The sequence below is a fragment of the Thalassophryne amazonica genome, chromosome 10 (assembly GCF_902500255.1).
Source record: "Thalassophryne amazonica chromosome 10, fThaAma1.1, whole genome shotgun sequence".
Classification (NCBI taxonomy): Eukaryota; Metazoa; Chordata; class Actinopteri; order Batrachoidiformes; family Batrachoididae; genus Thalassophryne; species Thalassophryne amazonica.
In genome coordinates, this window is record NC_047112.1 from 58,269,379 (window position 1) to 58,293,114 (window position 23,736).

General features: G+C 41.0%; 1 protein-coding gene across 2 annotated transcripts in view; it reads right to left on the minus strand.

Annotated features, from left to right (window-relative positions):
- Window positions 1-23,736, minus strand: part of LOC117518807 (low-density lipoprotein receptor-like) — a 131,851-nt gene that overhangs the window by 60,249 nt on the left and 47,866 nt on the right. Inside the window, exon 3 of one of the 2 annotated variants that reach the window (XM_034180045.1) lies at window positions 20,717-21,091. In XM_034180045.1, the coding sequence (XP_034035936.1) occupies window positions 20,717-21,091 (375 nt within the window). The remainder of the gene's footprint in view (window positions 1-20,716; window positions 21,092-23,736) is intronic. The other variant, XM_034180046.1, reaches the window with a different exon arrangement.

Below are 23,736 nucleotides of genomic sequence, written 5' to 3' on the forward strand. Positions count from 1 at the left end.
GTACTTAATTTACTCATATTTGGAGTCATTCTGGATAAAGTGCCACCCCCTTACTCCTGGGTGTGATAAAAAGTTGGCCACTGACCATCAGTGCTCCAAAATGTTTCACATGGAGCTGACTGCAAACTGCAGGAAGGGATTTCGTAAACGGAAGCGTGTCTCATACTCCACCATCTCACTGAGACATGCATCTGTACAGGAAACCCCCTCCTCCCTCCAGGGTTCTAGCTAGTGTAGTGTAATTTATTGTTAAAAGAAAGATGTGTTAATAAAGAACCTACAGTGAGGAAAATAAGCACTTGAACACCCTGCAGTTTTGCAAGTTCTCCCACTTAGAAATCATGGAGGGGTCTGAAATTTTCATCTTAGGTGCATGTCCACTGTGAGAGACATAATTAAAAAAAAAAAAAAAAAAATCCAGAAATCACAATGAATGATTTTTTTTTTTTAAATAATTTATTTTTATGTTACTGTTGCAAATAAGTATTTGAACACCTCCCAACCAGCAAGAATTCTGGCTCACACAGACCTGTTAATTTTTCTTTAAGAAGCCCTCTTATTCTGCACTCTTTACATGTATTAATTGCACCTGTTTGAACTTGTTACCTGTATAAAAGACACCTGTTCACACACTCAATCAATCACACTCCAAACTGTCCACCATAGCCAAGACCAAAGAGCTGTCTAAGGACACCAGGGACAAAACTGTAGACCTGCACAAGGCTGGGATGGACTATAGGACAACAGGCAATCAGCTTGGTAGAAGACAACAACTGTTATGATTATTTATTAGAAAGTGGAAGAAACACAAGATGACTGTCAATCTCCCTCAGTCTGGGATTCCATGCAAGATCTCACTTTGTGGGTAGGATGATTCTGAGAAAGCTCAGAACTACACAGGAGGACCTGGTCAATGACCTGAAGAGAGCTGGAACCATAGTCACAAAGATTACATTAGTAACACACGACGCCGTCATGGTTTAAAATCCTGCAGGGCAGCAAGTTCCCCCTGCTCAAGCCAGCACATGTCCAGGCCTGTTTGAAGTTCACCAGTGACCATCTGGATGACCCAGAGGAGGCATGGGAGAAGGTAATGTGGTCAGATGAGACCAGAATAGAGCTTTTTGGAATCAACTCCACTTATGTTTAGAGGATGAGAACAACCCCAAGAAAACCATCCCAACTGTGAAGCATGGGGGTGGAAACATCATACTCTGGTGGTGCTCTTCTGCAAAGGGGACAAGACGACTGCACCATATTGAAGGGAGGATGGATGGGGTCATGTAATGCAAGATTTTGGCAAACAACCTCTTTCCCTCAGTAAGAGCATTGAAGATGGGTCATGGCTGGGTCTTCCAGCATGACAATGACCCAAAACACACAGCTAGGGCAACTAAGGAGGGGCTCCGTAAGAAGCATTTCAAGGTCCTGGAGTGGCCTGGCCAGTCTGCAGACTGGAACTCAATAGGAAGTCTTTGGAGGGAGCTGAAACTCCAAACCTGAAAGATCAAGAGAAGATCTGGACCAAAATCCCTGCTGCAGTGTGAGCAAACCTGGTGAAAAACGACAGGAAACGTTTGACTACGTCAGGCTACTGTACCAAATATTAACATTGATTTTCACAGGTGTTCAAATACTTTTTTGCAGCAGTAACATACAAATACATTATTAAAAAAAAAAAAATAAAAAAAAAATCATACATTGTGATTTCCGGATTTTTTTTTTAGATTATGTCTCTCACAGCGGACATGCACCTAAGATGAAAATTTCAGACCCCTCCATGATTTCTAAGTGGGAGAACTTGCAAAACTGCAGGGTGTTCAAATACTTATTTTCCTCACTGTATACGAAATGACAGACAAGGGGTTTGCTGTGTATTTCTGATGACGAAAAGATGTTTAAGAGAATTTAAATGGTAAATGGACTGCATGTATATAGCGCTTTTCCATCTGCATCAGACACTCAAAGCGCTTTACAAATAATGCCTCACATATACCCAGATGTCAGGGTGCTGCCATACAAGGCGCTCACTACACACCGGGAGCAATAGGGCCCTTAGTGATTTTCCAGTTAGGCTGGAACTTGAACTGAGGATCTTCTGGTCTCAAGCCCAACGCCTTAACCACTAGACCATCACCTCCCCCAGATCCCCAGAGAAAATATGTTTTGTCCAAAATGTATGTTTTCTTTCAAAGGAAACTATAAGACCAGAATTTGGAGTTAAAGGCATAATTTGAGTGAAACAATCTGTGAAGAAAATTAATATAGGATTAAAAACATGGGATTTACCAGAGGAGTAAATTTTCATGGCTCAGGGACTGTTGACCAAGAGATGAACCAACTAGCCTGATGATGTTCCATGACAAAGGGTCTTTTAATACCACCCCCTGACAGAGTAAACCCACTGGGTGGGGGATTTCCAAGAATTAAACTAATTTGCATTTGTATAATCATGTCATTAATAACTGATTTTACTGGTGTAAGAAGTGCTACGTTTAGAAAGGTCAGCCCTTTCGCTGGCCCAAAGTGTATAAAAACGCACTGTCAGTCATTGTATTTTCGAAGCTGTCCTCGCTGTTCCTGATGACTGTGGATTTACACTTCCTTTTTGCTGTCAAAAAATAAAACGGTTGCTTTGGGACTTTCATTCTTTCTGATTTTTGTGGACACCTTTAAGGAAATGATTTAATGATTGTGCAGCTAAAATATTTAGACTCATGTCTGGTAAGTAGGGACATTGTCCTAAAATCCTCCACGACACTAGGACCACTTTACTGGCGGGTAAATTATGTGATCGCGGCTCACAGCCAGGAGTCCAGGGGCAATGCCCCGGTGGAGGTCAAGGGAGTGGAGCCCTCAAAGCTATAGGGTTTTATACCTCTAAAACGTCATTGGCAAGCCCTATTTTAACTAATTTTGAGTGCATTGAGACAAATAAAGATAGTTATGTTGTAATATCAAAGTTCTTTTTTGCATGTTTCAGTGAAAGTCTAAGTTAATAAAATAAATAACGTTAAAAAGGTCAAAATACATTAATAATTGATGGACACAGCATTTGCTCTATTCTTCAAAAATGACACATTGTACCTTTAATCCAGTGACACAAGCAAAGCTTTCCTGTCATCTTGACAGGTTTTTTTTTTTTTTTTTTTACATTTTTGAGTGTGATTGCATTACTTTTTTTTTTTTTAACAATATAGCCCCAAGTTGTCTTGTTAGAACAAGAGTTGGAGCTGGATTGACTTACTAAATTAGTTAATTTCTTTGGTGTACACAGAGAGACAGAGACAGTGTTTGTTATATGTACTTAATAATTGAGCCATTTATACATTAAAAGCCAAGTGGCCTCTGTGTACATGCGTGCATATGCCTTTGATCATGGAGAAACTGAGGAGAGCTGACATTTGCCATTTGGTATACTTATGTATTTTGGTACAAGGATGAATGCTGCCAAAACGGAATGTTGATAGGACTAATATTTTTGGAGAAACTATGGACATTAGCTAAATTCTGCACTCACACACCATTCCAGCAGGGGGTGGTAAATAATCTATATATTAAAAGTCAAGTGACCTCTGTGTACGTGCATGTGTGCATGTGCATAACTTCAATCATGGACAAACTGGGGAAAGCCGGCATTTGCTGTTTGGTATGGTTATGTATTTTGGGTCAAGGATAAACCACGCCAAAACAAAACGTTAATAGGACAAATATTCATGGAGACATTATGGATATTAACAACTGTAAACAATGGATGCTGATAATTACATTTACATAGCGTAGTCAGTTTCAGACCTAACCCAACTAGCGCTGTCTGCGAATAGAATGTGGCATTAATATGGCTATGTATGAATAGCCACTTTGTGCATAAGATGAAATGCTTCTCTCATTGGCTAACATATACAGTGAACTCAATTTTTTTTATACAGTCACTATTAGAGGATGAATAGAATAGAAACGTTATTGTCACTGTACATACATACATACATACATACAACGAAACTTATCTGCATTTAACCCATCCTATTTACAGTTTGACACAATCCAACCACTAGGAGCAGTGGGCAGCCATAATCCGACGCCTGGGGACCAACTCCATAGACGCTGCCTTGGTCAGGGGCAGAGAAAGTAGCAGACCCTAAATACTAGCACTGGGAGATGAACTCCCATCTCCCAATGCCAAACATTTCATAACCCACAGAGCCATTTTATAAACACAAGACTATCACATTATAGATGACAGGTAGACTAATTTTAGGGGGTAAAAGATCATCCCATGTCACCAGCACCTTGACATGAACAAGAGTGTAACATTATAACTAGCTATCTAATATTACCCAATTGTTCAGCATAAGTTATTAATTCCTTTTTGGTCTTTCTCAAAGCCCAGGAAAATGAAATGCTTAAATTCAGGGTGCACAAATCTGCACACACAGTGGCCAACAGTTTGTAACATTCAGTAACAAGGGTTTGTCTACCCAAGCGTGTGAAGACTAGACCCAGCGTGCTACGCAAAGGAGATCACCATGTGATGGTCCAACTAGTTGGACGGTGAACCCAGCAACATATTGTGGGGCACAGCTCAGTGAGACAATACGTTACTGTTGGCCAATCACTGCATCCACACCTATTTTGAGTTGTCTTGTATTTGTCTTGCCACTGGAATCCAACAGGCCTGGAGGAGAGCATGAGGCCACAGTATGTGCTCTATTCAATTTTGTGTTTTAACCAGGGGCATCGGGCTGGGGGGGCGGGGGGGGGCACAAAAAAACTGGCATTAAATACATTTTGTGTTGCATGTCATTAACGTTCATACAATTCATGCTGTAAAAGAATATAATTAGAATGAATGTATAAATGTTGCGAAACATGATTCTGCTCTAACAATAATACTGAAAGATCTCTGAGGGCCCTTCCACCCCTGCACAGTTGGTTTAGTCCAGGCACACAGGCAGCACACAGGCAGCACACAGGCAGCACACAGGCAGCACACAGGCAGCACACAGGCAGCACACAGGCAGCACACAGGCAGCACACAGGCAGCACACAGGCAGCACTCTGCCTCCCCCCCCCACACACACACCCCAAACAGGATCTGACAGAAAGAGAAGGTATTTAGTAGAGCTGAAACAACTAAATCAATTTAATCGATTATTAAAACAGTTGTCACCTAAATTAGTCATCAATTAGTTGTTAAATAACTTTGTTTTACCGTGAATGTTTCGTTTCTTCCATATAAATCAACTATTTCTGCAGCGCGGCTTTGTTTTGAACCTTGAACCAATTGAAGCAGTGATTCGCAGATCGAAGCAGTGCTTCAATCTGCTGCTTTGTTGATTTATTCATTTTTTTATTTCACTTTATCTTTATTTTTCCCCACTAAAACCCAAAAAGCATATGTCTGAGTAATATTTACCTTTTATGTTAATCTGACCTGTTATGTCTTCTGAAACAGTTGATAGATGTATTCTATAAGTTAAAAACGGGACAGATGCTAATGCGTTAGCATGTCCATGGCGTTTTCAATGTTAAAGTTAGCATTATGCTGTTGCAGCTGTCAGCACATTTCTGTGCTAAAAGAGTCAAATGTATTACAAATTGTCACATTTTTTAATTTATTTTTATTTATATATTAGTAATAATAGCAACAATAATAGTAATAATAACCAGTAATGCTACAATACAATTTTAGAGAAAGAAACAAAAGAACCTGATTAAACACAACAGAAAAGATAAATCCAACTAACAATAAACATAAATAAATAAATATAGAAATAAATAACTGCTTCCTGTGAACACATAGTGACTCTTAAACCTCCACTTCACCCCTGTTTTATTTGAGTTTAATGACAAATTGTTTCGGTCAAACCACATCTAAGCTGTGTTTTTACACAAGAAAAAATAAAATGCAGTTAACTGCACATTTGTGTCTTTTTTCATGAAAATATGTTTTTTAAAGATTACATATTACACTTTAGTCAGGCCTTTAAAATACTTTTGTGGACTCTTGCTGTGTAATATGTTTTCAGTGGTTGAGATAGTTGCTGTAGGCATCTAAAAATGCTCATAATCGGGTGAAACCTGATGGCAATCTCTTTGTGGTGTGTCGTGATGTATGTATGTGCAAAATAAAACAAAACACTACTCCAGGTATGTTTTTGACGAGAATATAACATCAGAACTTTGTTACAAGCTCAAACGTTGATGTTGCGTGATAAAGGCCTTTTAATAATAACTCAAATAAATAATGGCAAAACTCACATGTAAGTAAAAAAAAAAAAAGATTACTCGAAAAAAATAATCGACCGATGAATTGATTACTAAAATAATCGTTAGTTGCAGCCCTAGTGTTTAGGCTAAAATAAAATATGTCTTTCCTAAAAAAATCAAAGTCCGGATTTCAAAAAAAGAAGAGAAAAAAAGGACAGGGAAAGAAAACTAAATGAGGCAAAGCAGCTGCTAACCAAATTCTTTGAAAAGAGAGATGAGCTTGAAAGCTAGCTATATTGAGTTAGGGGGGGTCTGATGGTCTGGGGGACCGAATAGCACCAAATGGTGCAATTTGGTCCCCCAGACCCCCAACTCAATATTGCTCCCCCAACTTTAAAAAGGGTTCTGACTCCCAGGTGTGATCTAAGGTATACAATATGGCTAGTACCTAGAGCCCAGAATTTGGTGCTACACCCCTGGTTTTAACCATTTGCAAACCATGTTAAATTCCCTCACATTTACCAAGGCTATGACAGTGAATACTGTCTTAACACATGAAAACTCAAATTCGGACTGACAAATACTCAGGTGACTTCTAGTAAAATGAAAATTATCAACCCCCACTTTTGCAAGCCGCATAACTTACCAGTAACTGTCTGCAGCAGGTGTTGTTCACAGGATGGTAAAAACATAAGACCCCTCATCTGTTTAATAAACATGCGACTCTACTGCCAATAACCAATACCCTTTACAAGCAAATTACGTTACAAAAGGAACTTCGGCATCAGTGAATTAGATTTGCAAAGATCAACAACCCAGTAGCTCCTACTGAAGACACACTATATTGCTGGAAGGCAAGAGTGCTTAATATCGCTAAACACCAAAATGCCCTTACAAACTGATGGTGGGGAGACGGGATGGGGGGGGGGGGGCCACACCGCAAGTTAAAAATATAATCTCTGAGTGAATATTTCACTAGCAAGAGCATGACTGGGGCTCCCTTCTGCCAAGCCCATGATGCCGATTTCAGACAAGGCCCACAGAGCTCCATTGAAGTGCAACATCAAGTATTCATAACAATGCTTTCAAAATGGTCACATTGTGTTTTGAAGACCAATCTTTGTGCAATGTCAGGAGGTCTTTCATTCTCGGAGTGTCTGGGTTTGCAACCACCTAAGATCACGATTAAAGCTGGTCTCCCATTGCCAATTTATGGCACCTAATCGGCTACTATTATGACTTGAATACAATCAGCTACCCAATAAAGGCATGTTAAAGTGTCAACTGGTGCTCATAGGAGTATAGTAGAATGCTGCAACCATTCTTATGAATTTTGAACATGTTCAAAATTATTGTGATGCTGTGATCCATCATGATCCTAAAAAGTGAATACTTGGGTTGTAATTTGTGCACATAAGGAGCGAAAAGTGTCTTTTACTTTTACAGGTGGCTTTGGTTTTTACTTCATAAAAATAACAGCCTGAAATTAAAATACAATGCAGGTTGTTTTCTGTTTTGAGGGAGAGTGAATTCAATGCTCTGAATGGGTAACAATTGTGCACAGTGGTGTGCAATAGCCGTGGGCAGGGAATGGAGGGACACATGGTGACTCGGCGGGACGCACAGCACTGCATCAAGGCACACAGCTCTGCTCATCGCTCTGGCAAAAGCACCACAGAGCTGAGCTAACTAACTAGCGGGCCGCAGGCCAGAACCAGCCCCTTAATGGCCCAGTCACACGGCACTTAACGAAGGGTGACGAAGCCCTGACGAAACAAGAAATCTGGACTTTCGTTGACTGTCATTGACATCATTCAACCTTCGCACTGCTTCGTTCCTGCAGCGGGCGCTTCGTCAGGATTTTTAAACTGTTGAAAAATTTGAACGAAGGGCAACGAAAACCTCAGTTCGTCTGTGTTTCGTTTTGCTGTCGTTCTTGACGTTTTTTAATCGTTTGTGTAGTTTTTGTAACATTATTGTTTAATTTGACTTCGTTGGAGCAGCTGAACGTTTTCACACAGTGCAGAAGCCGGTGTGTGAGCGCTGAGGCTGCTGCTGCGTTCATGTACCGTCGGAAATTACAGGGCAAACTCAGCCTGCTTGCTTGGATTTTTTATCTGTGTGGGGGGGCAGCTTCAATGGGCTCAGGCACCTTACATAGGCCAGAATGAATCTTTTGTGTGGATATAATTAATTATTTTGCCACAAGCCAACTGTTGAATTTGAAACAACGAAAAAAGTGTAATTTCCGACGGTACTTGAATGCAGCATCAGCGGCAGCAGGAGCTCCTGCGTGAGCTTATTATTTTGTATTAAATATAACAATATGAGTGTAGGAATGACAATCCAGTCCTTCTGTACATGTGGCAACAGGTAGATGAATCAAAATGATGATATAAAGAGCTGTTCTGGAAGGAAGAATTCACGTTGTGGATCAGTGATCAGCTGGTGGAATAACTGCACGAGTCAATGCGCGCGTTCACACGCACTGATTAATTTACTGCTCTGACATATTCAATCATCTTTACACTTATATTTATATTTATTCTCCCTTTTGACAGTTTTCTGTTATAAATCAATATATATGGCTTAATACTGTGATACAGCAGTGACCACAGAACACTTTTTTGTTTTTTGTTTGTGTTTTTTTTTTTTTAATTGGAGCACGATGGAGCACGCATCGTGTCGACAGACAGTGTGGATTCTGATGATGATGGAGATGATCCCTCTTTTGTTCTGGACAAGGAACCAGAGCAGGTGGTCCATCGACATCTCCACAGATTCTGTTTGCAGTTTCTCCAGGACTCAGGCGCTATGAGCTCCGTTCCAGCGCCGAGTGCTGGAACAGACATGCTCTGCTCAAGCAGTGGCTCCAGGCGCATTTTGTTGAGATCGTGAGCTTCGGTTTTGTTAAGTTCCTCTTTCGTCCCTTTTGCGCTCTTGCTTCACAGACTGTTTGGTGATAAAAGCTTTTTCGTCCACCTTTTCTCAACGAATTGTAACGTTTTTTACTTTTTCCCTTCGTTCAGGAATCATCGTGTGCCGTGTGACTGGGCCATAATCAATTTGGACGGCCTGCAGCCCATCTACCATATAATCATAAATACACGATCAAAAGCCGTTACAAAGCGCATCTGCCAATTTTCGGCATTTTACAACACCGATGCGCTTTGCAGCATATTGCATCCCTTCAATTTCAATTTATTTCCTTTATACGAGGTCTATTAGACAATAAACCGACCCTTTTATTTTTTTTTTTAACTATATGGATTTGAATGACGTGCGATTCCACCAATCATGCTTGAACCCTCGTGCGCATGCGTGAGTTTTTTCACGCGTCGGTGACGTCATTTCCCTGTAAGCAGGCCTTGAGTGAGATGTGGTCCCGCCCTCTCGGCTGAATTCCTTTGTTTCACACGCTGCTCCAGACGGCGTGCGTTGCTTTATCAAAATTTTTTCTGGACCTGTGAGAAATATCCGAGTGGATGCTATTCGAGAAATTAAGCTGGTTTTCGGTGAAAAGTTTAACGGCTGATGAGAGATTATGGGGTGTTTCTGTCGCTGTTAGGACTCCCACAGAGCGGAACGTCCTGCAGCGCTTCCAGGCGCCGTCGTCTGCCTGTTTCGACCTGAAAACATCCTAATTTATGGCTTAATTCACCCAGGACGTCGTGAGAGAACAGAGAAGATTCAGAAGAGGCCGGCATGAGGACTTTATGTGGACATTCCACTGTTTAAGGACATTTTTTTAATGAAAGACGTGCGGCGAATCTGTGTGCGCCGCGACAGGAAAAACACCTCCGTGTTGAAAACCATTTGTAAAATTCAGGCGGCTTTTGATGGCTTTCAACAAGTGAGTAACTGAGAAATTGTTTAACAGCTTGGGCATGTTCCAACTTGCCCATTAAGGTTTCCAACGGAGGTATTTTTCCTGTCGCGACCCCCCGCGGTCGGGTCCGGCCCGACATGCGACTCTGCCCGCACGTTCTTTCATTACAAAATGTCCGTTAACAATGGAATGTCCGAATAAACTCCTCATGCCGACTTCTTCTGAAAGTTCTCTATTCTCTGACGACTTCCTGGGTCAACAGAGCCTGAAATGTGGAAGTTTTCAACTTGAAACGGCGAGACGCTGCCGCCTCGAAGTGCAGATCGCCGTCAGGCGCCGTGGGCCATCCTTACGGCGACACTACCAGACCAAAATCTCTCATCAGCCGTTAAAATTTTTACCAAAAACCAGCTGAATTTATCGAATGGTGTCCACTCAGTTGTGCCTTACAGTTTTGAAAAAATTTTGATCAAACAAAGCAGCAGTCTCTGAGCCATTCCTAAACAATGAAAAAAACGATGAGAGGGTGGGCGACTCCTCACTCAAAGACTGCCCACAGGCGAATGACGTAACCGACAGGCGTGAAAAAACTCTTGCATGCCCACGAGGGTTCAAGCATGTCTGATGTAATCACACGTGATTCAAATCCATATGGTTTTTGAAAAAAATAATAAGGTCGGATACTTTTCTAATAGACCTCGTATAGCGCCAAATCATAACAGAGTTGCCTCAAGGCGCTTCACACAGGTAAGGTCTAACCTTACCAACCCCCAGAGCAACAGTGGTAAGGAAATACTCCCTCTGAGGAAGAAACCTCAAGCAGACCAGACTCAAAGAGGTGACCCTCTGCTTGGGCCATGCGGCAAACATAAATTACAGAAATAATTCACAGAACAATTCACGGACGAATATACAAGAATTGCTGTTGGTGCACAGGACAGGAGGATTGCCAACACAAACACAACTCCCATCTCTGGATGGAGCTGCACCTTAAACAGAGAAAAAACAGAATCAGGCATCAGAAAGACAAAAAATACTGTATAATTTGCCAGCATTAATCAACAAGAAAAACAGAAGAAATACTAAGGTGATCACCGGCCGCTAGCCCTAAGCTTCACTAAAAGACCCAGAATTTAGGTGAAGTTGAGGCCGCGGCCCACTTCCATTACTAATAACATGAATTAAAAGAGTAAAAAGCGTAAAACAAAACTGCACCAGTATGCTAGCCATATGAAAGGGAAAATAAGCGCGTCTTAAGTCTGGACTTGAAAGTCTCCACAGAATCTGATTGTTTTATTGACGCAGGGAGATCATTCCACAGAACAGGGGAACGATAAGAGAAAGCTCTGTGACCCGCATACTTCTTATTCACCTTAGGGACACAAAGTAGTCCTGCACCCTGAGAACGTAAAGCCCAGGCTGGTACGTAAGGTTTAATTAGGTCAGCTAGGTAGGGAGGTGCCAGTCCATGAATAATTTTATAGGTTAGTAGCAGAACCTTAAAATCTGATCTCACTGGGACAGGAAGCCAGTGAAGAGACGCCAAAATGGGTGCAATGTGGTCAAACTTTCTGCTTCGTGTCAAAAGTCTGGCTGCAGCATTCTGAACTAATTGGAGACCCCTATTGCTAGACTGCGGTAAACCAGAAAATAGAACATTGCAGTAGTCCAATCTAGAAGAGATGAATGCATGGATTAGGGTCTCAGCATCAGCCATAGACAGGATGGGATGAATCTTCGCTATATTTCGCAGGTGGAAGAAAGCAGTCCTAGTAATATTTCTATTATGGAGACCAAAGGACAACGAAGGATCAAAAATTACCCCAAGGTTCCTCACTTTGTCAGTGTGATGTATGACACACGAGCCTAGGCTGAGTGTTAACTGGTCAAATTGATGCCGATGTCTCACTGGACCAAGAACAATCATTTCAGTCTTTTCAGAGTTTAAAAGTAGGAAGTTTCTAGACATCCAAGTTATCACTGATGCAAGGCAATCTTCTAAGGATTTTATGTGAACGAGATTACCAGCAGTTATCGGCATATATAACTGAGTATCATCTGCATAGCAGTGAAAGGTAATCTCAAAATGCCGCAATATGTGCCCAAGGGGTGCTATATAAAGGGAGAAAAGCAGGGGGCCTAAGACAGACCCCTGAGGAACCCCAAATTTCATGTCACTAAGGTTAGAGGTAGTGTTACTGTACAAAACACAGTGAGAATGACTGGTCAAGTATGACATCAGCCATGCAAGGGCATTCCCAGTAATCCCAAAATGATTTTCCAGCCTATCAAGTAGAATATGATGATCCACTGTATCTAATGCAGCACTGAGATCTAACAGCAACAGAACCGTAGTAGTGTCCGAATCCATTGTAAGCAGAAGATCATTCACCACTTTAGTGAGAGCCGTTTCTGTGGAATGATATTACGGTCAGCACCATTTCCAAAAAAGACCCACGTCACATGAGAGCATGTCACGCATTCTAACAGTTGGTGGCAGTAAGAAGATAACATGGCACAATGAAAGGAAAAGAGACATACGACTGACAGTGAAAACAGAAGATTTAATCATGACTGGACCAATGAATATGTACACATAGCAAATGCCGAAGGCAGTCCTATGTTCCTGCTGTGTTATGACTGCTGCACGGTGAATAATGAGTATAACGTGCGGAAGCACTTCATTTGTCAACGAATACCCACCGGGTCCTCATGCTCATAAAATAAAAATAAAAGGACTTACTCCGAACTACAAGAGAAGCACTGCAATCTTCACCCATAACTGCACTCTGCAACACTAAGCAACGGCAGCATCACTGCACATTGTGTGAGTTCTTGCGAAAACGAAAAGGCCATTCACTGACTCTGAAACAGTGAAAGAATGTGGACTAGCACCGCCAATGAGGTAGTAGCGAACGACAAGCCAAATCAGCACGTCATTCCTTCAATCAAGTCAATCCCTCTGTCATATACAATGGCTGCGAGACACATGGATGTTTTAACCACAGATGTTTTTGAGACTCTTCTAACACAGCTGAACAAAGCTGAGTTAACGTCGCTGGCTGTGGATGAGTGAACTGACAACTCTAATATAGGACAACTTAAGTTGCGCAGTGAATAAGGAGAATAACATGCAGAGGCACTTCATTACAACTCACTCCCGTTTTGACAACGAATACCCACGGGTTCTCGTGCTTGTAAAATAAAAATAAAAGGACGTACTCTGAAATACAAGTGAAGAACAAAGGTGAGTTCACATCACTGGCTGTGGATGAGTCAACTGAAAACTCCGATATATGTGCGGTTTTTCAACAGTGACTGTTTCAAGGAGGATATATTAGGCCTAATACCACTGGAAGGACAAACAACAGAGGAAATATTTTTCCAAAAGATTGTTGCTTTTTGTTTTAAGACAACGGACTGGACTTGGAGCATGTTAACCTGCTGGCAGGACTGTCTGCACAACCGCCTGCTATTGCACCAAAGCTACAGTCTCTCCAATGCCTCTACTGCCTAGTGCAGAGTTGAAAAGTACCATGTACTGTGTGATTGCTGCAGTGAACTTTACAAGAGCAACACCCAGGCTTCAACACAGGTTGTTTCGCAGACCACTTTCTGATATGTCAGCTGAGCACTGTGGCCTACTTTTATACAGCAATATCAGGTAAGCTAGGAAAATTCAATGAAGAGAGCCTGAAAAAGGGAGGAAATTATCACCTATGTGAGCACGTTTGTATTAACAATGTTTGGTTCAACATATACCTGCGAATCCAGTTTCTCTGACATGAACACCATTAAAAACAGACAATCGTGCCTCTTTGACAAATGAGCGTCTGCATCATGGTTTGTGGATCGCCCTCACTTCATTACCAGCCTAATTTTTCTGTCCTAGCTCAGTAAAAAAAAAAAAAAGCAATTTCTCTCACTAGTAGCAAATAGACATATAGAGTAGTAAGAAGACTGGTTGTTTCCCATTTCTCTTATTTTGTCTTTTTAACCCTTCAGCGCACGCACGCACGCACACACACACACACACACACAAAGCTTTTATTTATTGCACCAAATACAAAAATTACCATTTTTGTTTTTAGTTTTGAACTGAGAAAGCGCATTCTCATAAATGTCAGCAGTGGCATGTTTAGTTATTTAAACCAGAAGTTGGTTTTGTTTCATTTTTGTTGCACATAAAGCCAGCAGCTGCTGGTGTTTATTTTTCCTTATCAGAAGCTGTTTGTTTAGTTTTTTGCACTAAAAACAGCCTTTGGGGTTACTGTGATGCTACTGACCCAGAGGTTGATTATCCATATTCTCTTTTTGCACATTAAGCCAGAAGTAGTTATTATGTTTGGTTTACTTTTTACTTGCACTAAAAACAGTTTTTTCCTGTTGTGACTGTGATGTTATTATACCAGAGGCTGCTAATGTTGGTTGAAACCTGGACTTAAAGTGTGAATTTTGATTTTCTGTGAAATAAAAAGGGAAAAAAGAAATGTGGTGGCATTTGTCTCAATTGTACATCTGAGATAACAGTACAGGTCAGGAGAATAAACGGGAAAAATTTGGCCCCTGGAAAAATATAGTTGAACAGCCCTGCTGTAAAACAAAAGATCAACATGAGACTCTTGTGAGTCCAGAATGGGAAAGTTTGTTTCAGCGCTTGTTAAATGCTTGGGTTTAACTTTACGGTTTATGTTCCTTCTGGCTATTGAGTCACTGCCTTATCTCTGCTACATAACAGGCTTGATTCATCACAGTATGAATGAGGAGTTCAAACATAAATAAAAAAAACACACATGGAAATTTGTGGGATGCAGACAGGCTGAAACAGCTGGCTTCTATCCTGTGCTTTCTGCTATTGTGTGTGGTGCTACCCCCAGTGGTGAACAAAAGTCCATCACAGAAAGTGACAACATGCTACACCACAGCAGTAAAAACCTGAAGACAGTCCCTGGCATTTTATAAAATATGTGGCTATTTGAAGGTAAGCATGCGACACTTTGGGATGATTCAAATTCATTATGGAAAATGTCTATGTCTAACAAAGAACTGTAATTGGATCATATTGCACCCATCGAATAATTTCATAACAAAAAGTATCATCTCTGAATACTGGACTCTTTTGTAAGGTAGAGATGCACATAAAGGAAAGGTACCTCAGAGTAGGAAACAGATAGGAACAGAACAGAACTGTGGAAGAGTTAAATTAATTTTAATGTTGAGCTGAATTTGTCTAAATGTAACTTTTGTCCCTTTCTTTAGTGACTGACACGGATGTGTTTTACTTATTTAACACTGCTGGCACTCTTTACATGACATAGATACAACATATTACTTAAACCATCAGTGCTTTTACTACTATAATGTTTTCAATGAAAAAGTCTGAGATATGAAGTCATTCAAGTACAGCATGTTGTATTATTGCACTGCCCCCTGCTGGTTGCTAATTAAAACAACAGCAAGTCACATCCCTCACACATATCCCATCTGTTTTTCCAACATACACACACATACACACACACCTTTTCCAGTAGACCTGCAGCCCAATAATAATACATTTTATTTATAGGCGCCTTTCTCAGCACTCAAGGACTCGGCACAGGAATCAAAACAAATAAACACAATTCAAAAAATATAAATTAAAATAAAAAAGAACTAAAAAAAATAAAACTAGGCGGTGCAATCTGTCAGATAGAGAAAGCAGTCTTACACAGATGGGTTTTGAATTTGTATTTGAAAAGTGGGTCAGAGTTTATATTTCTGAGGACAGTTGGTAATGATTTCCGGAGCTGGGGAGCAGAGCAGCTGAATGGTGACTCAGATGTGCTGCAGCTGCGCCTATGTCATTTCGGAGCGTCAGCAGCGACTATTATCACCTCGTTTCTGCTTAAAACTGACTTTAGAATGAATTAAGAGGTTTTAATTTGTCATCTGATGGTTAATAATCACATTATTCCCTTTGATCACTTTGGGTGTAGCGAATCAGACTCAGTCAGTTTCAGACGCACACGCAATGAAGGCAGGGTGGACCAATTTTTAGAGGGGACCGTTCAGTCGGCAACACCGGGTGATGTTATTGATGTGGGACTGGAAAGATAGAGAACTATCGAAGATGACACCCAGACTCTTAATAGTGCAGCAGTTAACTGAAACAATCCTTCAAATGGTGATACAAGCATCAAATTTGGCACAAATACACCTTAGACATCAATTCTTTTGAAAAAAAAACCGACTGGCCACTTGAATTTTCAATAGGCAGCCAGGTAGGGATCAACTGAAGAATTACACAGGGGTGAAAATTAAAAGATGGTCCAATCAATTTGAAAACTAAACATTATTTGTATGATCACAAAGATTCCAAAAATGTATAGTTTGGACAATCTGTGACTGAATGTTATGGAGTTATGAAGTAAAAGCAGCAAGAATGGTGACAAAGGGCCGTTTCAGTTTGTACAGGGGTCAAAAGTTAAAGGTGCTCCAATTTTGGTGGACTCGAGTCCCATGAGACTCAAACTGAAATATTCCACATCCACTGTTATTAATAATAATAATGTGGGGGGAAAAGTGCTGTGACATAAGATTGGTTTGTCTAAAAGACCACTTTCGCAGACAGACTTCCTGTACCGCTGACAATGTAAACAAGCTCTTTTCTGCTGAGCTAAAGGTCATAATTACTCAGCCTTTTCAACACAGGGATCAACAACTGTGTAAGGAAACCTTTTTTGTGAGTTGGGATTGTGAGGAAAAGAGTTGTGCTTGTTATTTAGCCAGTTAGCTAATAATAAGCAGCACTGACAGCGGTCTGTTGACCATCACAGACAAAACGGAGTATTTGGAAGGTCAATCTAGACGTAATAACCTGATATTTGATGGAATTGAAGAGTCACAGAGAGAAACTTGGTCAGAGGAAAGAAAAAGACTTTAAAGGAGCCATTCTGGTAATTTTTAACAGATGAAAAGATGATTTTATGTGGATAAAAAAATGCTCTCATTTATATCTTTGTTTAAAATCTTGGCTATGAATGACAATTCATAATAAATTGTATCTAAAGTTATTGTGACCAGACACTCCAAATTAATGTTTGTCAATAATGAAATCAAATAGCCAGGATAGCCAGTCCTATGTACATGTAAATCCTGATCAAATTCATTCAAGACCACACTACAAATGTTTTTTTGTTTTTGTTTTTTCCAATTAAAAACCAGGTATGATCACAAACATTATTAAAACAAAACAACATAACATCAAGTGACAGACTCCAGTTAGAGTTCATACGCCAGTTTGAACAGATGGGTTTTGAGTTGGGACTTGAATGATGTGATGGAGTTTGACTGTCTGATGTGTGAGGGGCGGGAGTTCCAGAGTCTGGGTGCTGAGCAGCTAAAGGCCCGGGCACCAATGGTACTGAGGAGTGAGGTGGGAATGGTAAGGGGTTGAACGAAGACTGCGGAAAGGAGTGTACTCATGCAGGAGATCAGAGAGGTAAGTGGGGGCTTGATTGTGGACAGCTTTGTAGGTGAGAAGGTTTTTATAGTGGATGCAGTATTGTACAGGGAGCCAGTGAAGTTGGATGAGAACAGGGGTGATGTGATCAGATGATTTGGTGCGGGTGATGATCCGGGAAGCCGAGTTCTGGATGAGCTGCAGTCTGTTAATGAGTTTGTTGGGGAGTCCAGAGAGGAGGGCGTTACAGTAACCAATGCGAGATGTTACAACGGAGTGAACCAGAATTTCGGTGCTAGATTGGTACAGGGTTTGGCGGAGTCTGGAAATGTTGCGGAGGTGGAAGAATGCAGTCAGGGTGACGTTTTGAATATGAGGTACAAATGAGAGGGTGCTGTCCAAAATGACACCTAGACTTTTGACTTGAGGAGAGAAGGGTACAGGGAATCAGTCGATGGTGATGGGTGGAGTTGGGGTGTGTTGTGATTTGGTGAGGGTGGATTAGGAGCCGATGAGCAGGACCTTGGTTTTATTACCGTTGCGCTTCAGGAAGTTCCTGCTCATCCAGCTCCAGATGTCTTCCGTTCTAGCGAGTTTATGTGGTATTTTACTCTTATTCAGTAATTTATCAAATCCTGGTGAAACATGTGCCCCACTCATGTCCCTTGTTGATGTGTTCAAGCCTTTTTTCTATCTTCTTTGTTCATTTGTGTTTTTCTTACCCTCTTAGTATCACTTTTTTTTAATAAGTACTAACTTACATCAGGAGTAGATCAGGGTTGACACAGACTTTACACCGAGTGCCCTCTGGTCACTGAGCTCAATACAAATACATGTAACATGGTCACTTTTCAAAGGGGTCAGACTCATCAGTAAAGTCAATAGGGGTGTCGGAAAAAAATCGATTCACATGCGAATCGCGATTCTTATTTATTACGATTCTGAATCGATCCAAAATGTCCAAGAATCGATTTTTAAAAAGCATTTTTTGAAACATTTTCTTGCTTACTCGCTGCGTGTACTGTTTGTCAGGCAACGGCTTCTGTACGACAGCGTCCCCGCGAGGGGGGGGGGTCCGGCGTGCTTCAAACACTCGTGAGCTGCAGAGTTCAGTGGCTGTAGCTAAGCATGGTGGATGAAGAGCTAATTCAGCAAGCACCGTCTTTGTTGAAGGCAAATGTTTGGGCACATTATGGATTTTATTATTTGCTGCGTAAGAAGGAGACTGACATGACTTATGTAGTGTGCAGAATCTGCAAAATGAAAGTCATGTACTTTGGAAACACTTCAAATCCGCAAGCCCACATGTTACGCTATCACCTGGAGCTAAAAGAAGTGGAGCAGCAGTATCTGCCGACTACTGACCAGCGCTTCCCTAAACTGCCAGCCAACTCCGAACGAGCAAAGCAGATAAGTAAATTTAGATCTAGAATCACTTGATTAACCTTGTAAAGATTCAAAGATTCAAAGAAATTTATTGTCATATGCACAATATAGAACATGAACATGTTCCCTGCACAATGAAATGTGTCTACTGCATTTAACCCAATCCTAATTGCCAGTAGGAGCAGAAGTCGCCATTAGGCGCCCGGGGACCAGCTCCAGATGTACATCCCTGCCTTGGTCAACAGCAGGGCTGAGCAAACCAACACCGACCCATAACAAACAACACACACACACAACACACAACACATGGGCCGGCCCGGTACATAAAACATATATATGAAAGCAAAACACGAGGGAAAAGGAGAAAAAAAAATGCTTAAACATAAACATTTTTTAAGTAATATAACTATTTCTCAGAGCTCTTTGAATCGAAAATCGATTCTGAATCAAATCATCACCCCAAGAATCGGAATCGAATTGAATTGTGAGTTGTTGTACGATTCACATCCCTAAAAGCCAATTTAATGTACAATGGTTCATTTCAGGTCAGCTTGGTGTATAAATCTCACCATTCCAGGCAATGAGAGCTATCAGCTGGCTGTTAGAAGCAAGTTACAGACAACAACCCAGCTGATTTTAATTGACATCAATGCGGCCCGCCAACCCACTCGCGCCAACCCATTCGGTGCCGACCTCAAAGGAGGCGTTCACAGGGCTGCAGGTTGTCAGCCTGTATTACGTTGGTCAGCAACTTCCCTTCAACTTTTCTTTGTTCTCTTTACCGATTTCTGGGACACACTTGCCATCTTTCGTGTTTTATCCTTTCCAGTGCATTTTCCTCAAAAAAAAAAACTGTCCAAACTTTCAAATTTTTTTGCTTGCCGCCATTATGCATCCCATAATTAGCAGTTCTTGCACACTGGATCTCACACAAGAGATGTTTTTCAAGGAAGGCTGAATTTATGTGGAAATGATTGTTGTACAAAAGGTTCCGATATCTGTCACTGAGATAAATGATGACTGGGGTGCAGTCTCAAGCAGAAACGTGATAAATGGGGGATCGCAGCTGACGCTCTGAACTGACGCATGTGCACTTGCGCAGTGAAGACAGGGAGGACTGATTTTAGGGAGGACCATTCGGTCGACAACACAGGGTCTTAGCACGGTTTGAAAAACAATGCCCGGTCTTTTAACCATGGAAATACGGTACCCACTTTCCTCGAATCTGCGAGTGTCAGTGCTGAAGTTTATTTCGTACCTCTGTTAATGGGCACGACCACACTGCTCCCTCCGGTATATGCGATGGGTTTTTAATGTAATACATTAGGATGGGGCAGGACGTTCTGTCCGATGTGAGCGAAAATCTATTATGTACAGTGTTTATTACATGGAAAACCATGCAAAAGCATAGGGACTTTTGCTTTTGTCTGGTAAGTGCAATATCTGGTTTATATGATGACGGTTTAGGCGTGTTTCCCTGTACATCCTGTCAGGCAACATTGTAGAAGGGGACTCAGGCAACTTTGATGTCTAGATGAGCAGAATCTGGTAGGGCACAATGAGTGTCAGAACAAGTGAGCTAATGCTAGTCCAAACAAAACCACACAGGAGTTTCAGCTAAATAGTTGATCTTGTTAAAATATCTGAGAAATAAATCTCCCATATGACAATAACTGCACAGTCCATTAAACAGTAAAACAAATTTAAAAGCAAGGTTTAAGCAAATTCAACAGTTACTAGCAAGAAGTGGCAACAAGTCGCACCAGCATTCAATCACGTAGCACTTTGAGCCTGACCCAGAAAAAGCAAAGTGTGGTTCTACCAAGCACATTACAGGAGCCCAGACTCACCACAATGGTCTTCATCGCTCTCATCTGCGCAATCTGGGGAAAAGTCACACCTCCACGACAAGCTGATGCACTTCCCATCACCACACCGGAATTCTGAAGATGCACATCCAGCAGGAGCTTGAGCACGAGGTCGAGACAAATCACACAAATCCAGAGTCTCATCTCGCCCGTCTGGGCAGTCTGCCTGGCCGTCACACAGCTTGTGTCTGGGCAGACAGGTGTTAAATTGTCCGCACGAGAAGGAGCCTGAGGTACAAGGTTGACAGAACATCTCATCGCTGCCATCACCGCAGTCGTTCACACCATTGCAAAGTAAATGCAGAGATACACACTGTGTGCTGTGGCAGGTAAATTCATTCTTCTTACACCAGTGACCTGCAGATAAAAGCAAAATAAGAGCAAGAATCAAGTGATTACAATGTTAAAATAACAGTCCAAAAAAACCTTATTTCTAATAAAATGTGAGTACTGCTTTTATACTTCATGTAGACATTAACAGAAGCATTAAGAGTCATAACATATTTCAACCAGCCAGCATTTTTATTCCTAAATGGTAGCTTCAAACATTAATGCGTAAAAGTGAGGCAGGTGTGGGCCACAGTGTGCTACGAAGGGCCAAAGTGTTTACTTGGAACAGATTTCCACAGCAGGTGGTTTTACTCATGAGCTTCTGCACTCAAGGTCCTGGTCATCTGTGACATAACCTGAAGAGGTAGTCTGTAGCAAGAAAACTTGCACCAAATTGGCCCTTCTGTCCACCTCTGATGTGAGACATCAACCATCAGCACCACATGGAAAAGCACGACAGACATACTGTCCATTTACCATTTAACAGCAGAGGACATGGACTCATAACTACCTCCAGTGGGTGCACAGTGCATGCACATATGAAAACCAATTTTTAAAGTCCAAAATATATCATTCAAATCAATTGCTGTAAAAACAACATGGACATGTAGTACCACTTTCAGCAGAGGGAGCAATGTGTGAATATTACTTCACTTTTCACAGGGTCTCATCTCACGAAAAGCAAATTACAATATTGTAATATCAAATGGCAATATTTGTAGAATCACATTTCTAAAATATCATGATACTTTACTGTATGTAAATGTGTTGACAAATAAACACACATTTTCTCTCTCTCTCTCTCTCTCTCTCTCTCTCATTTAAAATACAAAAAAGAAAATACAAAACAAAAACTTCTAAAATACAAAAGATTTCTAAAATTATTGTCCTTGAACTCAAACTGAAAGCAAATCTCTTGATATGACTTGAAACACACACACATACATATACACATATATACACACGCACACACACGCACACACGCACGCACGCACGCACGCACACACACACACACACACACACACACACACACACACACACACAAACACACACACACACACCACACACAACACAACCCCTGGCAAAAATTATGGAATCACCGGCCTCGGAGGATGTTCATTCAGTTGTTTAATTTTGTAGAAAAAAGCAGATCACAGACATGTCACAAAACTAAAGCCATTTCAAATGGCAACTTTCTGGCTTTAAGAAACACTATAAGAAATCAGGAAAAAAAATTGTGGCAGTCAGTAACGGTTACTTTTTAGACCAAGCAGAGGGAAAAAAAAATATGGAATCACTCAATTCTGAGGAATAAATTATGGAATCATGAAAACAAAAGAACGCTCCAAACATCACTAGTATTTTGTGCACCACCTCTGGTTTATAACAGCTTGCAGTCTCGGAGGCATGGACTTAATGAGTGACAAACAGTACTCTTCATCAATCTGGCTCCAACTTCTCTGATTGCTGTTGCCAGATCAGCTTTGCAGGTTGGAGCCTTGTCATGGACCATTTTCTTCAACTTCCACCAAAGATTTTCAATTGGATTAAGATCCGGACTATTTGCAGGCCATGACATTGACCCTATGTGTCTTTTTGCAAGGAATGTTTTCACAGTTTTGCTCTATGCCAAAATGCATTATCATCTTGAAAAATATATTCATCACCCAAATCCTTTCAATTGATGGGATAAGAAAAGTGTCCAAAATATCAACGTAAACTTCTGCATTTATTGATGATGTAATGACAGCCATATCCCCAGTGCCTTTACCTGACATGCACCCTATCATCAATGACTGTGGAAATTTACATGTTCTCTTCAGGCAGTCTCTTTATAAATCTCATTGGAACGGCACCAAACAAAAGTTCCAGCATCATCACCTTGCCCAATGCAGATTCGAGATTCATCACTGAATATGACTTTCATCCAGTCACAGTCCACGATTGCTTTTCCTTAGCCCATTGTAAACCTTGTTTTTTTCTGTTTAGGTGTTAATGATGGCTTTCGTTTAGCTTTTCTGTATGTAAATCCCATTTCCTTTAGGCGGTTTCTTACAGTTTGGTCATAGACGTTGACTCCAGTTTCCTCCATTCGTTCCTCATTTGTTTTGTTGGCATTTTCGATTTTTGAGACATATTGCTTTAAGTTTTCTGTCTTGACGCTTTGATGTCTTCCTTGGTCTACCAGTATGTTTGCCTTTAAAACCTTCCCAGTTGTTTGTATTTGGTCCAGAGTTTAGACACAGCTGACTGTGAACAACCAACATCTTTTGCAACATTGCGTGATGATTTCTCTTTTAAGAGTTGATAATCCTCTCGTTTGTTTCAATTGACATGTCTCAGTTGGAGCCATGATTCATGTCAGTGCACTTGGTGCAACAGCTCCAAGGTGTGATCACTCCTTTTTAGATGCAGACTAACGAGCAGATCTGATTTGATGCAGGTGTTAGTTTTAGGGATGAAAATTTACAGGGTGATTCCATAATTTATTCCTCAGAATTGAGTGATTCCATATTTTTTTCCCTGCTTGGTCTAAAAAGTAACCGTTATGACTGCCACAATTTTTTTTCCTGATTTCTATAGTGTTTCTTAAAGCCAGAAAGTCGCCATTTGAAATTACTTTAGTTTTGTGTCATGTCTGTGATCTGTTTTTTCTACAAAATTAAACAACT